Source organism: Rhinoderma darwinii, chromosome 2 (genome assembly GCF_050947455.1).
Source record: "Rhinoderma darwinii isolate aRhiDar2 chromosome 2, aRhiDar2.hap1, whole genome shotgun sequence".
In the NCBI taxonomy this organism is placed as follows: domain Eukaryota; kingdom Metazoa; phylum Chordata; class Amphibia; order Anura; family Rhinodermatidae; genus Rhinoderma; species Rhinoderma darwinii.
In genome coordinates, this window is record NC_134688.1 from 133,734,926 (window position 1) to 133,759,011 (window position 24,086).

At 38.2% G+C, this 24,086-nt stretch overlaps 1 protein-coding gene across 3 annotated transcripts in view; it reads left to right on the forward strand.

Annotated features, from left to right (window-relative positions):
- The window catches only part of PCDH17 (protocadherin 17), a 161,578-nt gene extending 145,480 nt beyond the window's left edge, over window positions 1-16,098 (forward strand). For 2 of the 3 annotated variants that reach the window (XM_075852307.1, XM_075852306.1), the window contains one exon: window positions 11,972-16,098. In XM_075852307.1, the coding sequence (XP_075708422.1) occupies window positions 11,972-12,654 (683 nt within the window). In that variant the 3' untranslated portion in view covers window positions 12,655-16,098. The remainder of the gene's footprint in view (window positions 1-11,971) is intronic. The other variant, XR_012881401.1, reaches the window with a different exon arrangement.
- The last annotated feature ends 7,988 nt before the right edge of the window (window positions 16,099-24,086 follow it).

Below are 24,086 nucleotides of genomic sequence, written 5' to 3' on the forward strand. Positions count from 1 at the left end.
TTATGAACTAGGAAGGACAAGATCGAAAATGCATAGGTCCCAAAGAGAAAAGTAAAGAAACGTTCCATGTAAAACTGATACACTGTGAGATGCCTAGTGCAGGGCCTTAGGGGGCAAGGAATGACACAGGGATTCAGAGAACATCTAAGAGAGAATTATTGTGTCATGCACTTCCTCCTCTGCATTAGGCATAAAATGTTTTACCTGTTTTGCCTGGAATTTTCCTTTAAATAGTAAGGAGAATAATGGGGAAGAATGTTCCAAATGTAGGCGCAATTTGGTGCAATTTTGAAGTTTTCACCTCACTAGACACTTATAAAAAGTGTCTAGAAAAAGGGAAGTGTTTTAGTAGGAAACTGGTGGGGTTTACTGTGACTTAAAATTCACCAAAGTGCACCTAAATGCGCCAAAAAATTAGAATGAAATTCTGGTGCAGAATAAGTCAAATCAAAGGTGGTATAAGTAGGAGAAAAGTGTCTAACGGGTCATGCAAGATGCACCAACCAAAATTATTATACAGAATTCACAGTTGGGATAAATTTGATTCATTTTGTGACTACCTGGTTTACAACGTACCTAACTTTTCATCTGACTTTTCAGAATAAGCTGTCATATGTGTGTACATGAGGAATAACACTATTTCTGACCATTATATGCACTGTATATGGCATTATTTAGCAGTTTTCCCTCTGCAGGCTCTCTAATTCTCAGTTGTCTCAAAACTAGTGGGCGGAGCCTAACAACTATCATGTCTTCTATACACTGTACACATAGAAGAGGAGACTCCTGCTCTCCTATTTCTATATATCACATATATAGAAGTTGCACCAGCTTGGAGGAGATTATACAGCAGTAATAAGCAGTGTAGCTGAGAATCCAGCACTGGAGCGACATAGAAATCCTTCCAGCACGTCTGTATGTTTCTCAATGTGTTCCTGTTTCCTTCCCCTGCACACCCCTTCCCCCATAGACTTACATGCAGCGTGTGTTGCAGAGTCTCTGCTTCCTTCTCCTGCTTCCCCTCCCCTCTCCATAGAAAGTTATAACCAAGAAGTGAAGAGACACACACCTACCTTCTACAGACCGTCTGTAACTAGGGACAGCCAATGCTTGACAACAGGTGGTGGACAGCAGATTACAGGAAGAGAGACACCTAGCGGCAATAACTTCACACAGAATTTTCATAGATAAAACAACTGAATTTTAACAGTACAACGTTATTTTATAAAGCTGCATTTTTAGATCAGCATAAGTTGTTTGAAAAGCTAGTTTCGATTTAAATTTACTGTCTAAATATGAGACGGCATTAGTAAATGTGGGCCAATAAAATGTTATCACCATTGTTGTGGCTATAATCAATGTATTGCATTTTTCTCTGTCTTTCTGAGGTATCTTACCAGTTTATAATGATTTTATTTTCTCTTATTGCTCTCTCTGGAAACGTAATTGGGATCCTCACTCTTCTAGCTTCCAACCAGGGTTTTGTTTGCCTACTAGAGGGCCAGTGAATTCTCAGGTTATGCCAGGTACAGACATATTCCAGGATAGGGCCTATAAGAATTTTGAGATGTGTTGAGATTCCCACTTTAATCAATATGGTCTTCCTCAACTTATTAAACATGTTGGTCTGGACTTTATTTTGAAGTGAACAGCTGATAGTCATGCAATGCACTTTTTAATGCAGTGATACAACTTTGGACAGCAGCTAGATAAGGTGCACATAATCTGTAGTCACTTCGTCATTATTAAAATAAGTTAAAGGGGTTTTCCCATCAGACATTTTTGACATATCCACAGGATGCGGGTGTGGGTCTCATCTCTGGGACCCACACCAATCTCCAGAACGGGGCCCCCTAAACCCCATTCTACTGCTATGTGTTGTAACTGAAAAGTGTGATTTCCGACCATGAATTGCGGAAACAGCATAGCTCACTGAGCTATGCTGTTGCCGTAAGTCCCATAGTAGTGAATGGCAGTTACGGAAGTGAATGGCAGCTACGCTGATTCCGTAACTACGATTCAGTTCTATGGGACTAACGGAAACATTGTAGCTCAGCGAGCTATGCTGTTTCCGTAATTCATGGTCGGGAATGACACTTTTCAGCTACAACGCGGAGCAGTAGAACAGGGTTTAAGGGGCCCGTTCTAGAGATAGGTGCGGGTCCCAGAGGTGGGACCCGAATCTATCTGACATTTATGACATATCCTGTGGATGTGTCATAAATGTCCCTGATGGGAAAAGCTCTTTAAGGGCTGAGTTCGTACAGTAAGTACCGGCAATGAAGCCGTATTTTGAAACAATAACATTATCATATTTAAGCAGATCCCAATTTCTGCATTTTTTTATTTGCTATTCACATTCTGTTTTTATGAGGTGTTTCACTTGACTAAAATGACTATGTTTGCTATTACATTTATGTATAAAACATTATTAGCACTGAATTAAAGTAGTTTCTTTCAACTGTACCAGGTAATTAGAAGCTCCGTCTACCAATAGCTAATGGGAAACTTTAAATTAAAAGTTTCTTTGTGAATCTATGTTGTTGGCAAAATATTATATTTTGCAGAAGCCATAAAATCTAATAGTGTGCATCCTGCTATCACCTTATTATTGTCTGCACCCAGAGAGTAGACTTGTCTTCCATTGATTCACTTTTCTCATAACCCCTTCCTTTTCATGTAGTGTTGAAAGGCAATTTCATATTTATTGTTTTTGCTCTTAGTGAAATTGTGCTTGCTCAATTTTTTATTTTATTGTATAGTTGTACTCCTCAAAACTAACAGTCAATGATGATCCAATAATGTATTTATTTACATATGTATGTTTGTATGTATGTGTGTCATTTAAATGTAGAATGTTTATGTATGTCATCATGCTTGTTGTATCTTTTTTTTGTTGCACCAACTATTTTTAAAGGGGTTGTCTGAGATTTTAACGTTCTTTTTTGTTTCCAGAAATCTTGCCACTCTTGTTCATGGGTTGTGTCTGATAGTGTAGCTCAGTCCCACTGGAGTAAATAGGACTGAACTGCAATACAAGACATAGCCCATGGACAAGAGTGGTGCTGTTTATGGCAACAAAACAGACCTTTCTTATTTCATACAACCCCTTTAACTAAAGCTATTATATGGATTCAATAATTGCACTATTTGTATTCATGTATTTGTTAGTATTATCGTTGTTATACACAAAAAAGGAGATTTACGAAACAGAATGCACCAGAGTTATGCAATCTGCCACTCCAAAGGAAAAAAATGTTGCCCGCCCCAAAAAAAGTACAGTATATTGCATGTTTCCAATTCATTATGTATTTTAGACACTTCATACACCTATCTCAACAGGTTTGAATAGTGCCTACAAAAATGTGATTAACAAGAGTCATAAAATGTAGTGTGGTCATTTTCAACATAAAATAGGGGAGATTTATTAAGACTGATGCACCGTACGTACACCATATCAGCAGGGCGCTCTACTTGTTGGCTAATCTGGCCTAAGAAGAAAAATGTCTGACAATTTTGACAAAGGAGTCACAGCGCAGGTCTAAATCCCCAGTTTTTTTTTTGTTTTTTTTTCACACATTGGTTTCGGCAAATGTGGCATAGGAACCATATGTTTTTCAATATCTTCATGCCAGAAAACTGGGGTAAATACTTAGATAAATCTGCCCCATTCTGTAATTGTATGCCAGCTAAGATGTGGCATGAGAAAGTGTAAAGTGTGTAACATTCTTGTGAACTTCGCCAAATTAAGGCCTCATGCACACGACGGATCAGGTAATTACAGATGAAATTGCAGACCCATTTATTTCTAAAGGCCACAGACACCTTTCCGTATATATTTTTGGATGTGTGATCGAGGCCGTAGAAATGTTCCGCAAAATATATAACATGTCCTATTCTGCGGCACAGACTCGCCCATAGAAGTCTAAGGGGGCCTCCGCAATTGTAGACGACTACGGATGTGCACCAGTATTTGCGGATCCGTATTTGCAGACAGTAAAAAACTTTATGGTCGTGTGCATGAGGCCTTATCAGGCCACATGCCTCATTTTGCTCAATGTGGCAAATTTTGTGCACCCAATGACGCTATTAATAACTCTCCCACAACATGTTTGTCATTCAGTCATTCCATACTTTTTCTTTGTTGGCCTATTGATTCTAGTAAAGCTAACATGAAAGAACATAGGAGTCTTATATATAAAAGACAATGGTATTAATCCACAACATATCTGCAGTAGCTGAGCTGTAATGTATTCCATCTACAAATAAACTTACTTAACTTGGAACTACAAGGAGATGCTGAACATCGACAGTACAGTAATTCATTTAGAAAATTGTGACTTCCCCAGTCTGTGAGATTCGGAATAATATAATGGCTCTATCAGTGATACCATCTGGCTAAACCAATTGTTGCTGCAATTTTAGCTCCTGAGAATTGCATCCTACTGTATTGTAACAGAAGTCACTATATTGTTTACAATCTGTAAGAAGATATAGGACAAAAAGGAACAGAAATCTGTTTAGCAAGAAGACTACACATTCTGTCATCAAAACCCAATTACGCTTCCCTCCATTGTTTGAATACATAAAAGATATTATTTTGAGAAACTTTCTACTTTTTCTATAAATACCATCTGTCGCTTTAAGTTATGTGCTGTATGCTAACGTTGGCGTTAATATAACCTAGAATGGCTCTAGGTGCTTTGTAGAATTTGTAATTTCTCAGAGACCACAGTACAGTATTGTGTAAAGATGGACAGTGTCATCTCTACCAGGTTATTTTTATGCTATTGTTTTTGGAAACTATTTTCTAGATAGAAGGGAAGTGTGTAGGTAGATGTTTATGGAAACACATTTACACATACATGTAGCAGAAATGTATGCCCAGCTTACAAGAGTTTATACGCAGCATAAACGTTATCCTATAATAACCTATATAATATAGTATATCCTATAATAGTGGAACCCAATCTTTGGCTCTTCAGCTGTTGCAAAACGACAACAACAAAGGAAACTATTAAATAAAAAAACAAAGGTAAGTATCTAATCATGTGCAGAACACTAAATATCGGTGGTCTCCACAAAAACACAACACCCAGCAGGCTGTTGTCTGCAGTTTTATAACAGCTGAGGAAACATAGTTTGGGCTTCACATTATTTAGATTTTTAAATATATATATTTATGTGCGTGTGTGTGTGTTAATTTTAGAGCTATTCCAGTAGGACATATAGCTTGCATTCAAATTTTTTACATTGCTTAGTGAACATAATCACTTTACTTTATAAATAAATATCACATCTCATTTTAATAGTTACTTTATTTTCCCAATAGTAATCACTGTGACATCACAATAGCAGTCATCATGACATCACAATGGTGACAACTGAGATACCACAGCAGTTATCACCGTGACATCACAATACTATTTATTGTGAATCACAATAGTGATCACTGCGATATCACAACAGTCCTCACATGGACATCACAATAGTAATCACTGTGACATCATAATAATGACCACTGTGACTCCACAACAGTGTCCACCGTAACATCACAACAGTAACCACCTTGAAACCACAATAGTAACCATTGTGACATTACAACAGTGACCACTGTGACATCGCAACACTGACCACTGTAACATCACAACACTGACCACTGTGACATCACAACACTGACCACTGTGACATCACAAAACTGACCACTGTGACATCACCTGGTTCATGATTACAATTTCAGAACCACAGAAATGCAAAAATACTGTTAACAGTTGGCGACAAGGTGGAGTGTGAATATACCTCTATGTAGCCATACAGATTCACATGCCATTCAGTGTGTCTGGAAAGCCAGATGACAACCCCTATAGGGACAACTCATGGACTTTTCAGTGTGATGGAAAAGTGTAAAACCTTTTCGGTTTATATGAAACTAAAATACTCATGTAGTGTGTACAGTACCATTATAGAAACCAAAAATGTAATAAATATAGATACATGCAACCAAACGCATACTGGAGCATGCACAGCGTGTCTGGAAAATTGCGTTGTTTGTAGATTGTTATGCTGCTGTTTTTACTGTATTTTCTGCAGCAGCTATCAGGTTTTCAAACTTCATTTCCATTTGTGTAAAATGATTCCTGGCCATAAAGCCCTTGTCTGGTTTTTACTGTCTACGGTCTTGTATTCAAATGTTTATTTCCCTGTGTATTTGTCTGACAAAAGACACTATATCTGAAAAGAAAATGAGAATTTCATCCAGTTCTGATGCTTGAATATAGTACATAAAAAATGCAGTGTTTGTCACTGTATTGTCTAATCGCATGAGGACATTTCTGAAAAACAAGTTCTTATATGAATGCAGTCAGAACGACTAAGGTTGTATTCACACTCTGTCATTGGTGCACGGTTGGTGTATACACCAAAAGGAATCTCCTAACTTATACGCAGAGTTTCCAATATAATTTATTGGCCACACATATGCCAAAAAGTGTGTTATTTAGACATATGTTTAGTCAGTATACATCTGGATTCTGCAGCCTCAACTGCATTGAGAAGCACAGCAAGCTATGCTTTGTAATACAACTGTACATTTTTTTTTTGTGGTAATCATTGGCATATAGTTGCATTTGTCTGTCCATACGTTTAGTGGAGCTGTTTCCAATGATCCCACCAAATGTTATCATCAAACACATATGAATTTAGTCTTACTGGTACAATTTTATTCGGTAGTTTAGTTGTTGGGGGCACATATTTTTTAGTTATACCTGGGCCCTGGTGTTTGATTGTTACAGACGCCTTCCCTCACTGAAGTGAACATAATATATAATCTACCATATACGTCCTTACTAGCATGCAGAGCAGAAAGGTGTTGCTTGTAATAGGAGTGATTTTAATAATAAAACTTTTCTTGAATATATTTATCATCAATTATACTCATCAATATCTTAATAGATTAATAAGGGTTTATCAAAGTAGAATCTATACTTCATGCAGACAAAATGGTTAAAAAAAAAAGAGTCTTAATGTAAAATTGAACATGACTATTTATGTCATGTATATTATTTTCATATCTTCAAACTTCAAAAGAAAAAAATACAATGAGGAGCATTTGAGAAATAACCCCTATGGGTAAGGCTCTGTTCACATCAATTTTTATTATTATTGACATTATTATTATTAATAATATTTTCCTGCATTTTTTTTTCAAATTTCTATGAAGCCGTCATTTAAAAACACTACTCATGGGTTCATGTACAAATAATAACATAGGGAACATTAATAATTACAATTATTCTATTATTTAAACGTTTTATTTTGAAATAATTTTTTATTTTTTTTGCTTTCTTTACTTATATCAGCCAAAAGAATGTGTGTATTAGTGGTTAAAAGGTGATAGCATATGCATGATAAGGTCAGGCGTAAGGCGTTCCCCAGTGTCACTGTACGTCTTCATACTAATGAAATGTGCCCTCTATAAATTTAGAGTGTGTTCTGTTATTTGTGATGGAATAACAAAGTAGACAGGAGCTGTAATATGATTCAGTAATGCTTAACGTGTCATTTTCATTTTCAAGTTTTCCTGCCATCTGCGACCTAGTGATAACCTGCATGTTTGTTATGCATAATTCCCATTATACTTTCATAGTTTAGTGTTCCAATGCAGTTACTATACCAAAGTGATTTCCTTTAAAATGCTTCCTATCAAGTAACAGACAAATAAGCATAAAATGAGAACACATTTGATGTAGCCCATCACTGTAGCCAAAATGTGACTTGTTTCTCCTCAATCTAAATTAAAAATCTCAACAAAATGCAAAAATAAATATAATGAATAGACTGCTTTTAGTGAGAATTATAGTCCAGTATGAATGCCATTTTATTTTATAATACACATACATTCATCATCGTAGAGGAGTAAAGAAACATCACGACCAGAAATAGTTGCAAAGAATCAAATATCAAAGTTTATTTAATTGCATATACTGTATATAATAAGTTATAAAAAACTTGAATGAATATTGAAATAAAAACAAAATATCCACAAAGGAGGAGTAAAATACATATGGTGGGCAACCTGGATGCACATACAGTGTCAATGCCTTCAAAATGGTATATAGAGGAAAAGTAGATAAAAAATTAAAGGGAAAGTCAGTGTTGGGATATACGGCCTAATAGCAATGGTAAAAAGTCACAAATAGGACACACAAATGAGTAGCAATATTAACCCCACAAAATTACCACAGGAATAACCAAACCAGAGAGGACCAAGTCATTCCTCTGGTAATTCTGTACGTATTTATGTACTCTAGGGGATTGCGTACTACACATATGGGGTTACTATTGCTACAAATTTATGCGTCCTATCTGTGACTATTTACCAATACTAAAAAAATAAAAAAAATACAGCAGCACCGATAAAGTCTGGATGAGAACCCTAAGGAACAGACCAAGGTCCCAACTATACAGCAATCAGGGAACAGGCAGCACTCCGTAGTATGTGAAAAAAATCAAGGGTAGTTTATTGCCCCAATGTGCAACGTTTCAGCTCTGTCCTCTAGAGCCTTTCTCTTGCTTGAGAAACGTTGCACATTGGGGCAATAAACTACCCTTTTTTTTTTCACATACTACGTGTGCTGCCTGTTCTCTGATTGCTATTTACCAATACTAGTTATACACAGGAAAAGAGGCAGCACTCCAAGAGTCGTATCGAAAAGGATACATTTATTTATCCATCAGTGCAAAAGGATGCAACGTTTCAGCTGCTCAATGCAGACTTTGTCAAGCTGAACTGAAACTCACAAGCGAGTCCCATATAACCAAATCATAATTTATGGCATCTGTATTAATATATATTAAAGAAAGCAAAGCCACGAGAGATACCCTTTGTAAAGCTGGCATAAGGCATCCTTATAAGAAATATTGTTTCTTGCCTTTCTAAAAAATGTAGAATACACTTCCTAAATTAGACAATAGCATTGTGTGAGATAAGAGACCATTCTAATGATTTAGATGTTCTGTCTTTCAGTACATTTAAAATAAACCTGGACACAGGTTTGAAATGAGGATATAATGGGTCTTATATATCAAAACTGTCTTACAGAAAACGTGGCCTCGTTGTCCAGACCAAACAATCAGAATCTATTTGTCATTTTTCCCATGCAGTTGAGAAAATAAAAGCTAAACTCTGGTTGGTTATTATGGGCATCATTTTTTTGTTTTTATGCATGAGGACTATCAAGTCTTTCTGATTAATAACTATAACTGGCTGGTTATAAAACACAAGTGGAATTTAGACATATTAATAAAGAGATTTATCAAAACGTAGGCCACATTGAGACAGCCGTAATATGCAGCATATTAGTTTCCGTATTAGGGCTGCAAGACCCAGACCTCCACAGTGAAAGTGAACTGAACCTAGATTCCTATAGGGTTTCTTTGGGGATCTAAGTTCAGTCTACTTGGACCACGGGAACTCTGCGACTTGCAGTCTTAATACAGTCACTTAAAGGCAGCCGCATTACGTCCCTCTAAATGTGGCCTAAGGGCATGACCACACATGGCGGAATTCCTCCGCAACTGTCCGCATCAATGCCGCACAGAATCTGCGTTGCAGATTCTGCAGCGGATCTGCACAAAATGTGCAGAAAATTGATGCGGACTGGCCGCTGCGGACTGCAGGAAAAGTGCTTCTCTTCTCCCTATTCAGTGCAGGATAGAGAGAAGGGACAGCACTTTCCCTAGTGAAAGTCAAAGAAATTCATACTTACCGCCCGTTGTCTTGGTGACGCGTCCCTCTTTCGGCATCCGGCCCGACCTCCCTGGATGACGCTCCAGTCCATGTGACCGCTGCAGCCTGTGCTTGGCCTGTGATTGGCTGCAGCCGTCACTTACACTGAAACGTCATCCTGGGAGGCCGGACTGGAGACAGACGCAGGGAGTTCTCGGTAAGTATGAACTTATAGTTTTTTTTACAGATACATGTATATTTGGATCGGTAGTCACTGTCCCGGGTGCAGAAACAGTTACTGCCGATCGCGTAACTCTTTCAGCACCCTGGACAGTGACTATTTACAGACGTCTCCTAGCAACGCTCCCGTCATTACGGGAGCCCCATTGACTTCCTCAGTCTGGCTGTAGACCTAGAAATACATAGGTCCAGCCAGAATGAAGAAATGTCAAGTTAAAAAAGCAAGACGCATCCGCAGCACACATAACATGTGCATGACAGCTGCGGACTTCATTGCGGAATTTAGAATCTCCATTGAAGTCAATGGAGAAATTCCGCCATGAGTCCGCCACTGCTCCGCAACAGACAGAGCATGCTGCGGACACCAAATTCCGCTCCGCAGCCTATGCTCCGCAGCGGAATTGTACGCATCGTGTAAACGAACACTGCTAAATTAAAGTGAAAGTCAATGGAGAAACGGCTCCGCTGCGGATTAACGCTGCGGAGTGTCCGCAGCGGAATTTAAGTGAAATTCCGCTATGTGTGAACCCGCCCTAATGCAGGAGAAAGGTGGAGCAGTTTCTTATAGCAATCAATCAGGTACTAACTATCATTTTGGACTGATTATTTGTTATGGGAAACCCATCTATTTTCCCCAGTACCTGTAAATACTATTAATATATTGCTGCAAAATATGGGAAGTTAAAATTTATAATATGACGCTGGATGGGTTTGGGGACACATTCATTAATGTTGTGTTATAAAATGAGAGGCGCAAAAGTGGGAATATCATCGAGCTTGTGTTGGAATGGTTTCTACTTATATATAATGAAGTGAATTTTAGATATTCCCTAAGTACTTTAACAAAACCTAACTGCAGCTATTTATTTCACTGTGAAATATAAATGGTGAGAGCATATTGTGTTCAATGTAATTTAAAATGTAAAAAATGTTAACAAGGAGGATTGTGGTACAGCAAAGCATATCAATTATTCACTCCTAGCTGAAGAATACAGACCGTAGCGTACTGTTCATTTATTTTAACTTTAATGCATTAGAGGATAGCATTCAGTACCATTCTTATAGAGAATAAAGTCAAAGCCATGAGCCATCTTTTAACCAGTTCTATATAAAATGTCTTGTTGATATTAATTTATTATGTATAGAAATAAAACTCAGTTTACCACATAACAGATAATAGAAAACATATCTAACATAGTGATCATTTTCTGTACTGAGCACAGCACATAAGAGGTAGATACATTTACTGAAGCATTAAATAAATATAAAATTATAATAATTTTTTTTGTTTTTTTGTTATGCAAATCGCAAGCATCAATTATTTTATTCTTCAATGTTTATGTTACTTAATTATACAGAACATGGGAATGTACTATACTGTTGAGTTTCGGTCCGACAGTAAAACAAAAATGGGGACAGTCTCCTAGTAGAGGATTTTGAACGGCAACACAGAAAATGGCTTTGATCCCACCCATTCAACTCCCAGCCTTTGGAGTACAGTCTTTCCACATATTCACCTAAAGCCCACTAACACTTTCAGATTGACTTCACTGCTTGGAAAGAAGTAGGGTGTGGAAACAGCAGCAAAAAGTATAGGCTCAGATGCGTATTTCTGTATTGGCACAGCATGTTGCTGGGCCAGTCGCAACCTCATTGAGCCAATAGATAAAGAATTGCCTGCCTCATTTGTCGGTATACCTGTGTCTAACTATACAGTATTCCCTTGAAGACTAGAACAGGAAGGAAGTCTTTATAGATCCTACTGTACTTCCATGTATTTGTTATTATAGTCCAAATAGTCATCGGATCTGCTCAAAAGTTCACCTTTAAAGGAAATTGATATAGCATATTTGGTTAGGTTTGAAAAACATTAATTATATTGTGCAAATTTTATACAATTATTTTGAACTCCTGTACTTTGCATGAACATGAACAATGTATGAACATTTATGAACATTTCTTTGGTATGTTAAAGTCACTATTGTGTTTTTTTCTGTTTTGTAGAGCAAGAGGAGTGCGTTAATTGTACAGATGAATGCAGAGTACTCGGTCATTCTGACAGGTGTTGGATGCCGCAATTTCCCACAACAAACCAGGTGGAAAATGCAGATTATCGCACAAATCTCTTTGTTCCAACTGTTGAAGCTCACGTTGAGACTGAGACTTATGAAACTGTAAACCCCACTGGGAAAAAGACCTTTTGTACATTTGGAAAAGACAAAAGAGAGCACACCATTCTCATTGCCAATGTAAAACCATATTTAAAAGCCAAGCGTGCCCTGAGTCCTCTTCTGCAAGAGGTTCCTTCTGCATCTAGCAGCCCAACCAAGACATGCATTGAGCCATGTGCCTCAAATAAGGGACCATTGAATGGCTGTGAAATAAAATCAGGAGTCTTGGGAGAAACAACCAATCAATACCTGTCTTCTGATAGTCAGTACATATCACCAAGTAAACAGACAAAGGACTCTCAGTATATTGCATCAGATCCCATGGCTCATGTGTTTGCCGATGTGCACTCCAGAGTGAGCCGAGACTCAAGTGAAATGGACGCAGTCTTAGACCATCTGGAGCATTCAAATCGTGATTTGGGCCGAGAATCTGTAGATGCTGAGGAAGTTGTGAGAGAAATTGATAAGCTTTTACAAGACTGTCGAGGAAGTGAACCAGTGGCTGTAAGAAAGTGAGGAGGTTGGAGAGGCTATTATGTTTGCCTTTGTCAAGTAAATACAGTTTTCTCTTGGAACAGCACATTTGCAGGGGAGAGGGGTGATGGATCCTGCTCTGTGGCTCAAAGTGTACATTTAAAGTGCCCCCAAAATATTGTACTGGTTTGTTTTTTTTCTTTTATTCAGATTACACTGGCTTTATTTTGACAAAAAAAAAAATAATCTATCGGACGCAGTCAAGAAAAATATGTTGTAGTGAATATTGACAATCTGTTGTGTAAGGGAAGAGAACTCGGAACTACTTGTGAAGTTGTGCAACTTCCTAATGTAGTTGATGTGACTTTTCATTTGCTGAGGAAAAAACCCATTGATTAACAGGGTTGACTAATTTATGTGTGGATTTTAAACAAGCATCACTAGCTTCTAATTAAAGTCCTAACTAATTTTGCCGTAGTCCTAGCTGCACCAAACATCAACACCCATTTGTGGTAAACATTTCTATATAAATGAACAACATTCCAGAACATTTCAGTACAACATGTCCGTGTCATGTAGTTCATTTTCGTGCCACACATAGTAATATATAAAAATTATATAGTCAATTTATTGTGTCCTGCACTAGCATAAGCTAATTCACTTTATGTAAAATGAAAAGTGTTGAAAATAAGAATTTTAGTGTCCAACAAAAATAAACAGTATATTCACAAGTGAATATTTATATAGAGATAATTATGTTTTTCAACCTCAATTAAGGTGGTTCTTAAAAAAAAAAAGGAAGTATTTTTACCATTTAAAGGTAAAAGGCTCAAATGGCAAAATCATTAAAAATGTTTTTTTTATTCATTTGTGGACACTAAAATTTGCTCAGGAAAGTGAAATGTCCTATTCATAGAAGCAAATATCACATCACCATTTAAATGTGCAAATGTAAGAAGATTTAAATGTGTTTACATCAAAATGACATATTTTTATGATTTATTTGCAATTTTAGTGCATATGAGCCAAATCGTTCAGTGTATAAGAGCTATATTGTGTATTTTATTAAATTAATATATAGTTGTGTTGCAAAAAAAAAGAAAATGAAAAAAAATATTTGGGCTTATATTGTAAATGGCAAGTGTTGCCTCAGTAGCTGTCGAACTCTATGAGTTTTTGTTTTCCTGTTTCCTCTTCCCCTGTGGAGTATGGGAAGCAGCGCCTCAGAGCTAAGTCTCTTGTTACATGTATGGTCTTAAAACTGCAGTAGTACATAATCTGTTCAAAATGTGTTCAAGTGGACTGTCAGAGCAAGGTGAGCAAGAAACAAACATGTTATTCAATCATGCCATTGAAAAAGTTTACATTTAAGCCCATATGAGGAAACCAAAAAAAAGTACAAAACATATAAAGCCTTAGCAACATCTCTTTCCTCCCATATTGGCACCGATTTTGGATCATATCAATAGCACTCATTTTGAATTATACAAATAAAGCTACAGAAAATATGGATCTTTATTGAAATGTATTTACACACAACCAAAAACATTTGAAGGCTTATTTATTTTAGGAGTTGTATGAGATTAGAAAAAAAGGTCTATTTTATTATTTTTTAAATTTAGAAACAGTGCCAAATTTATCTTTGGGCTGTATCTGGTATTGCAGCTCTGCTCCATTAAAGGGAACGGAGTTGTGCTGCAATACCAGATGCAGTCAGTTGAAAGGAGTGGCGCTGTTTCTAGAAAAAACTGAACTTTTTTTCTTATCCCAGTCAACACCGTTAGTACATCTACTCTACAAGGGTTACATTGCTGTTTCATTCAAGATCTCCACCAAAGCCCCAGTTAAATAAGCCTTAATACTGTATGTCATGTTTACTAAGTGGCGTAAAATCTATGAGACAACTCAGGAATGCAAATGCGTTAAGGTTCCATTTGGCAATATGAGCTGTCTTATGGAAAAAAAACACACTTAGCACATATGTGGCATAAAGATATAGTAGGCTAATAGTAGGATTTATTTATAAATATATATGGAAATCATATTCTTGTGTCCAGAGACATTTCTAAAAGGTATAATTTTAATAAGTGCACGTTTCTTTGTCTTTTTAATACATCTTTATAAAATAAAAAAAACAAAGGCATAAAAATACAAGATTTTTATACATATGATAGGCACATACACATAATGAGCTGATCAAACATCACTAGCCCGTGTAGATGATGTACAATTTATAAAGCACCGCTCTCCGTAGCCAGGAAAAAGAAGGTGAATTTGGATTCAGATTGAACAAGATGGTGTTATAATGACCATATAAACTTGACGACAGGTTTAATACTGGCATTATCATAATTCTATGTCAAACCATTCCGTTGTACTAATTAAAAGTCAGAACATGTACTTGTGGGTCTGTGGTTGAGAATCCCATGTCTTTTCATTCCTCCAGGAAATGTCTTGTGACAGCGGTTCATTGTCAATTGCCTACTGGCTGCATTACATTGTTAATTGTATCTCATTTTCATGGTACGAAGAGTACCACAAACAACTGACTGTGTAAAATTGCTCCATTGCTCTACATATTTTGGACAATTTATGTACCTAAACGTGTTGTCTGTGTGTTCTGCAATGTTCCTGTCCGGCAGGAGGTTAAAGCTTGATTTTGCTTGATAGCTGAAATTCCACAGTAAAATCAAATTCATTTTTCGCCTCTACATAGTTATTTCAGTAAGCAACGATAGATAATGGAACAAGTCACGGCATGTTTTAATGCTTAATATGCTGATTTGACAAAATATACAAGTCAATGGATTTCCTACACAAAACCGTGTCTCTTCTGGGTTCTAAAAATCACGCTGTCGAGCATTTCAGTGAAATCACATTGAGACATTAGAAATCCTGAAGAACGGCCTTGTCATGTTTACAATTCATCTTTGTATTTTTTAACACTGTATGTTTCTATTTTATCTGACTGGAAACTAAAATGTAATGGTATTTTGGAAATTGTTTGTGGTTTGCTTCAAATGGGTATAACTTAACCATGGCTATAGCAAAATTGCTCCAATCATTTTAATAACAGAGACTTACATAAATAATCTATTAAAAACAAAGTTTAAATGAAAGGATAGTCAATTTTTGTTAACAATCCACAATGCCATTAGGCTTATGGTACAATATATGAATTCTGTAGGTCAAGTGCATTACCTGATATTTATTAGGTATAAGTGGAATATATATGAACGCTGGCAATGAGTGTATAATGGAGCAGAAAATGGTCCTTTTATGTCCGCCATATTTATAAAGTATTGGGATGTTAAATGTTTCCAGGTGGATGTGATCAAAAAACAATTTTTTTAGTTTACAAAAATGCCCAGCTTATGCCAGGACAGACCTGGTGAACGTTCAAAGGTTTTTGCTAACATTCATTGTAATATGTAATATTTCATTTGTTTTGCAGAATTAAATTTAGAAACCGATACTATAAGTACACCAGGTAATTTTTGTTTGGATTGATTTGGGTGAAAGACATTGTCACACACCTATCTTACATTTAATTCATAGTTGTATATGTTATTACTGCCCTTTATTGCAAAGCACCACATCGTATACCTCAGATTGATTTATGGCAGGTATCCCCAAGAATTCGGCACATCTGTGATAAAACTTTTGACACCAAAATTTATTTTTTTGGTCCCCAATGTATTTTATTACTGTTATGGCAAATACAATACTTATACTATCATCCTGACTTATTCTATCTATCTTAAATCAGGCGTTAAATAAGTATGAATATAATTTAATAGACAATGAATCTCAAGAATATTTTTGGAAGCATGGTGATAAGCAACATTTATAAAAGTAACAATAACATCATAAATCACGTAGTTATGTAGAAATAGCACTTCTTCTTTAATGATCTCCTATACTATGGATGGCACTATGTATTCCACATTTCCTGCATAGTAGTCGATAAAAAATAATATGGAATATTGTTTGTTTATAAATCTTAAAGTTAAAGACATTGTAAAGGAAGAAGGCCAAAGGTCAAGTGCTATGGATGTTATTAGATTACACAAGACCTCCGAAGGTGTCCTGTGGTGTCTGGCACCAAGATGTTAGTGGAAGATTGTTTAAGTTCGGTAAGTCGTGAGGTGGAGACTCCATGAATCAGACTCGTTTTTCCATCACATCTCACAGGTGCCCTGAAAGGGTTATACTTAGTCTGCAACAATATTTAGGTAGGGGGTAAATGTCAAAATAGCATCCACATGAATGCCAGGACCCAAGGTTTCCCAGCAGAACATTGCCCAGAACATTACACTCCCTCCAACATCTTGCCTTTTTTCCATAGTGCATCCTGGTGCCATCTCTTCTCCGGGTAAGTGACACACACGCACCAGAACATCCACATGATGCAAAAGAAACCATGATTCAGCAAACCAGGCCAAATTCTTACATTGCTCCATGGTCCAGCTCCGATGTTCACCTGCACATTGTAGGCACTGTAGTGGTAAACAATTGTAGGCACTATCTGGATGTTAAAAACACAATTGGCTCTGGAGAACCGGTTGTCCACCATTCAACCGAATTTTAGCCGTGGGTCTATGAAACACCCTCTTTCCACGCAGGCTAGAATAATGCGTTGACATCATTATGCCAATCTGTGTGGAGCTGCAGACAGCCTGCCCCACTGGATACCGACAAGGGAACAGAGACAGGAAAGTATAGTATTGGCTAGTACACAAAGTGTGGTACTAAAAGTTTGCTTTGGGTCCCAGCCTTTTCCAGTGATGACCCTGACAGTCACTATTTGGGTAGGGTATACACTTTTTCCTGTGGGACCCCACCTCAGAGAGACTGGGGTCCCCTTGATCTATTCACTGATCCCTTTTCAGTGCTGAGAGCTACACACATAAATGCCTATCTCTTCTATATTAGGCTGCAATACTGGGTCAGCTTGGGTCCAGGTCCCAGAACTAGAATGGGGGCCACCACAATTATTTTTACATAGGGGCCTCCACCACCTTTATTCTGGCCCTGACTTATAATTCCAGAAACTATATATAAGTCAGCTCTGCTCTTCTCTCTTTATAACATGCTGCCTCTAGTTAGGACAGAAAATTTAGTGTCAAAACCGCTTTAAAAGTTAGTAAGGTACAGTAGGTTTGTGCATGTGTTATTAATATAGAGCGAGAGGCTACCACATCTTCTTGCTCATGTTGGATCCCATGATCAGAAAGAAGAAGAAGAAGCCAAGCTGTGCCAATCTATTTCACAAAACAAAGAATGAAGAAATGTTTCCTGCTACTCAATTGCAAAAATGACACTCGAAGTGCAAAACCATAAGCAACAAAATAATTAGGCATAAAGTGGAGAGCTGCTTATACAGAAAATGAAAATTTATAAGTAAATATATAGTCCGTATAAAAAAAAACATGGTGAAAAGCTGTTCTATGTAAAGGGGCACTCCCTCCATATTGATAAAAAAAAATTCAATCTCCAGAGGCAACAAGCCTTCTTTAGGGCTTATTCAGACGAACGCAAACTACGCGCGTGCAACGCGCGTGATTTTCACGTGCGTTGCCCGTAGCTATATTAGTCAATGGGGCCGTGCAGACATGGCAGCGTTTTTTGCGCAGCGTTGCTCCGTTGCAAAAAACTCACGACATGTCCATTGATTCAGCGTTTTCAACGCATCACGCACCCATTGAAGTCAATGGGTGCGTGAAAACCACGCATGTCGCACGGAAGCACTTCCGTGCGAACTGCGTGTTTGCGCAACAGCTGTCAAAAGGATGAATGTAAACAGAAAAGCACCGCGTGCTTTTCTGTTTCCGAACATCCAAACGGAGTGTCTTTGCGATTAGCGAACCCCGACAACCGAAGCTAACTTCACCGGGTTCGGCCAAACTCGTTTTGGCCGAACCCGGCAAAAAAATTTCCGTCGGGAGATATTCACTGTGCATGGTGCTGAAAGAGTTAAACTGTTTCAGCACCATGGACAGTGACTTGCGATCCCAAAATACATGAACCTGTAAAAAAAACCGAAGTTCTAACTTACCGATTACTCCTGTCTCCTTCCTGCAGTCCGACCTCCCGGGATGACACTTCAGTTCAAGTGACAGCTCCAGCCAATCACAGGCCAAGCACAGGCTGCAGCCAATCACAGGCTGCAGCGGTCACTTGGACTGCCGCGTCATCCAGGGAGGTGGGGCCCGATGTCAAGTGAGGCGCGTCACCAAGGACGCGTCACCAAGGCAATGGCCGGGAAGTTCTCGGTAAGTAGGAACTTTATCTTTTTTTTTACAGGTTTTTCGCTGTCGTGTTCGGCATTCACTGTCGAGGGTGCTGAAAGATTTAGCTCTTTCAGCACCTTGGACAGTGACGGGCGTCGACAAGCCTCATCTCTATGATGCCGGCTGCGCGAAAATCACGCAGCCGCGCATCAGACACGGATGACACACGCAGCTGTCAAATGGTTTTTGCGCGCGCAAAACGCTGCGTTGTTTGCGCGCGCAAAAACGCAACGCTCGTGTGAATCCAGCCTTACTGTGAGAACTGTGAATCTGTGAAACAGCATACCGCAGGAGCTGGTCACAGCATGAATAGTAGATGGCTTAAAAAATGGTATAGATATTGCGCCTATGTATAGAACTTTTATTTGAACGTTGATCCAGTCTGATCGGCACTTGGGATCAGTATAGAAATTTTTCCTTTTTAGAGCAGATTGGTTTCTTGCCTTATGGATTTTTTTTCTTCCTCTGGATCAAAGTTCTAAAGTTTACTCATATCCCTTTTCTTTATCCACATCCTGGTCCATTAATGTGTCTTTTTTTCAACCATACTAACTGTTACTTCTTAAAGGTCAAAATGGCATGTTTGGTACATTCCTTAAAATGACATCGACAGCCATTGTGGTTTAACTAAGTTGGGTTTCCAGTTGGATATTATTGTATTGCCTGTTTCTTATATAACACCAACATATTCCACATTGCTGTGCATAGATTATTTCATAATCTAAATTACCTATCACAAGCACACTAGGGTCACTTTGTTTTTTTAAATATAGGGGGGAAACTGGAGTGCCCAGTGGAAACCAAGCAAACACGGGGAGAACATACAAACTGCATAAAGATGTTGCCCTTAGCCCCTTTAGAACGAAGCCATTTTTTTGATTTTTCATTTTCATTTTTCACTCCCCGCATTCCAAGAGCCATAAGGGCATGTTCAGACGTGGCGGATTGCTGCCGACACTGTCCGCATAAATGCCGCACATAATCCGCGTTGCGGATTCCGTTGCGGATTTGGCTAAAACGTTAGGTAAAATGCTGTGGATTTGTCGTTGCGGATTCAGGTTTGCATCACACCCTGCTCTCTTTCAAACATTCCATCCCACTCTGTGTATAGACCTCGACACACATAGGTCCAGCCTTGATCCCGTGTGTTGTGCTCACTATACCCTGCACTGGAGGTGTCCCACAATTCGGGACGGTTATGTACCTGAAAAACAAATAGACAGTGCATATTGACGTTTGATTTGTACTTAGGAATAATGTTATATATGTTATATGTTTATCTTGTTATAATGTTTACATACTGCAGATACTGCTATTCAGACATTATACATACAAGTAAACTAGTGAAAAGATGACATAAACATGTAAAGTTACTTACAAGGTTAATAAGAGTGGACACTTCCACTTCGCCCATATCTGGCCATGGTAATAGCTCTGTGTTCATGTAATAAGCCTGGAAGGCGAAAATGGAGGTATTCTCTTCCTCATCAGAATGATGAAATATCCTGTTCCTGAAAGAAATCCGCAACGCAACATACAGCAAATCCGCAACACACATTACATCTGCGGATTTCATTGCGTCATTTTGAAACTCCATTGAAGTCAATGGGGAAATTCCGCAACAAGTCAGCAACAAGTACGCAACAGACAGTGCATGATGTGGTCTGAAAATTCCGCACCGCAGCCTATGTTCCGCAGCGGAGTTTTCCGCAACGTCTGCACGAATTTAACTAAAAAGGTGTTGAAACCAATGGACAAACTGTCTGCTGTGGATTTCCACTGCGGACTGTCCACAGCGGAATTCCAAAGCAATTCTGCCACGTCTGAACGTGCCCTAACTCTTAGATTTTTCTGTGTGGGCTTATCTTTTGCTGGTGGAGTTGTAGTTTCTATTGGTAGCATTTAAAGTACCATATAATGCACTGGGAAACAGAAAATAAATTGTTTGCGGGCTGAAATTGGAAAAAACTGATTCCTCCATTGTTTTTTGGGTTTCGTTTTTACATAATTTACCATGCGGAAAAATGACAACTTAACTTTATTCTGTGGCTCAATCCGATTACGGCAATACCAAATTTATATAGGTTTTTTAGTATTTGACTACTTTTAAAAACAACTTTTTCTTAAAAAAAATAATTTTGTTTCACCGAATTCTGAGAGCCATAACTTTCTTATTGTTCCGTGGATTGAGCGGTGTGGGGGCTTATTTTGTGTGGGACGAGCTGTGGTTTATATAGGTACAATTTTGTGGTACATACAATGTTTATATCACTTTTTATTACTTTTTTTAGAGCTAAGTTGACCAAAAAACAGCGATTTCGGCATTTTAACTGTTTTCTTTTTTACAGCGTTCACCGTGCGCATTAAATAACACTATATTGTAATAGTTCAGACTTTTACGGACACAGCAATACAAATTTTGTTTACTTTTTTACATGAATTTAGAGGAAAAATGGGAAAAGTTTATTTTTTTAACTTTTAGTACATATACTAAAAACCTTTTCACCTTTTTTTTTTTTTTTACACATTTCATTAGTCCCTCCTAGGGGACTTGAACCAGCGATTGTTAGATCGCTGGTACCATACACTGCAATACTAATGTATTGCAATATATTGTCATTTTTACCGGCTTAACAGAGGCAGAGTTATGGCAGTCCTGGGGGCCTTCATTAGGCTCCTGGGCTGCCGTAACAACCATCGTCACCCCCCAATCTTGTTGTGGGGGTGCAATAAGCTGTGGGAGGGGGCCGACCCCCTCTTTTCAATGCCTCAGATGCAGTGGTCGCGATTGTCCGCAGCATTTGAGGGGTTAAAATGCAATGAACGGCGCTATTGTTGTTCCTGGTCATTAGTCCCGGGTGTCAGCTGTAAAACACAGCTGACACCCACTGAGTATGGAGCGCGCACATCACCACCCGCACTGTGACGTGCTTGGCACGTCATTTGTGGGAAAGGGTTAGGTTATATTCAAACCCAGGATCACAGGGCTGTAAGGCAACAGTACTAACCACTGTGCCACCGTGCTGCCAGTTTTATATAAATATCACATCATAATGGAAGCTTAGACAACATTTTAAAATATTTGGTGCTTCAAGTCCTTATTATTTGTAAGAAAAGGATCGTTTGGTCCATCCCATTAATTTCTATGGGCTGTAAACTAATGAAGATATCAGTTCAGTCAAGGTCTATTTTTGTACAGAATGTAAAAAAAATCCTGGTATTCCCTGAATATAGAACAAGATGGAAAAGCTAATGTAAACTGATTTTATGCATCAGTTTCAATTAATTGCATACAAATACAAAAAGAATAAAATACAGCAGAGTACAGGAGAAGTATTTGTTCTACTAACATGTTCGCTCACAGCCCCATTGGCATAGCTAAGGGGGATGCAGAGGTAGCAATTACACCCAGTTTCTGGTTCAAAGGCCCCTCTGCCTCATAAGACAGCACTATTATTATATATGGCATGTGGTAGGTGGTGGGGGCCTTGTTACAGATTTTGCAATGGGGCCCAGGTGCTTCATGATACACCTCTGAATAACATTAAAGCTCCTAATCTAAACAATGATGTTTACATTTACCGATAGCAAGCAGGGATCTTAAAATAATGAGGACTTGAAACAAAGAATTTTAGGAGTTTGCAGAACTTTTCATTATACAATGATTTAGTGTCTAAGGTTTATTGATTAAAACTGGACAGAATCATTACTTATTAAGGATAGGTTCACACTAGCACATTTTTTACTGCATGCTTTTATTTTTGTGCAAGTGATGTAAACTGATTGGACAATTGATGCAGTGTACATCAGGTTTTCATTTAACTGCTTCTATTTTCAGGACTAAGGGAACTTTTACACTGGCCCATTTTGGCCGGTACAACGAGCACCGATTAACAAGACAGCTCATTAATCGGCGCTTGTTTGCTACTTCCACAAGGAGCTAGTATGAGGACTAGCGCTCGTCACTCTGAACACTCGTCCCCATACATTCTATCATGTCGGCAGTACGTCTCCCTGTTTACACAGGGAGATGTGCTGCCGACAAAGCTAATATTTTGGGCATTTAATACAATACAATCAGCAGATGAACGAGTGTTTGCTCATCTATCGGCTGATTGTTGCCCTGTTTACACAGAGCAATTATCGGGAACGAGTGTTCTGCGAATGCTCGTTTGTCAGATAATTGGCAGGTGTTAAAGGGCCCTTACTGTAGCATGCTGAGTTTTTCACATTCTGTGAAGAAAGCTAGACCTTGATTGAACTGATATAAATCTATATATTTTTGTAAATTCTTGTTAGGTGTTTGTATTTTTTTTCTTAAACAAGACTATATATATATATATATATATATATATATATATATATATATATATATATATATATATAATGAGAAAAAGAATAAAGCAGCACAGCAACAGCAGTGGGTGCAGGCCTCCTAGGTTGAGGCTAGGAACCCTTGTTAATGAAATCCCCAAAAAATGAAGAGACATCACTCCAAGGAAATTGGTGAAAAAAAGTGCTGTGTTTATTCACCCCAGGCAGGCAACGTTTCGATCCGTCTCTATGGGATGTTTGTCAAGCAATGACCAGCAATCTTAACAGGGTATATATAACCCAGTGTGGTAATACAATCAGTGATTCAACCTGAGTTAACAAGTAGGAACAGGTGATCCATTAGTGGTTACTGTGGTTACTACATAACAACCTAAGTGAGCGTGAGGCATCTGCGCAGAGAGCCCTCTGTTATAACAGTGTGTATAGCGGTACAGTGTATACAGGGTTTAGTAAACATTGGTGAAGTGGCAGATTTACAATAAAATGTACAGTACAGGAAAGACGATACTCACCGTTGGACGACACTCAATGAAGAGAAACTCACTACATCAGCGTCCCCGGCTCACGTATGCGCATGCGCGCACGTGATGCATAAGGGGAGGAGACGGGCGATGACAGTACGAACGTACTGCGCATGCGCACCGCAAATATGATGTTTTCAGTGCGGCAGGGTAAAAGAAGAAAGAAAAGAAGAGTACCAAGAACGACAGCTAACAGGACCAGGTAAGTGGGTAACAAATTTTCAAGACAATGCTACTAACCGCTGCGGTATTACTGCATACTTAGGCAGATTTGCCATTCAGGAGTCTGGGAAAGCTGGATACTTAGGCAGATTTGCCATTCAGG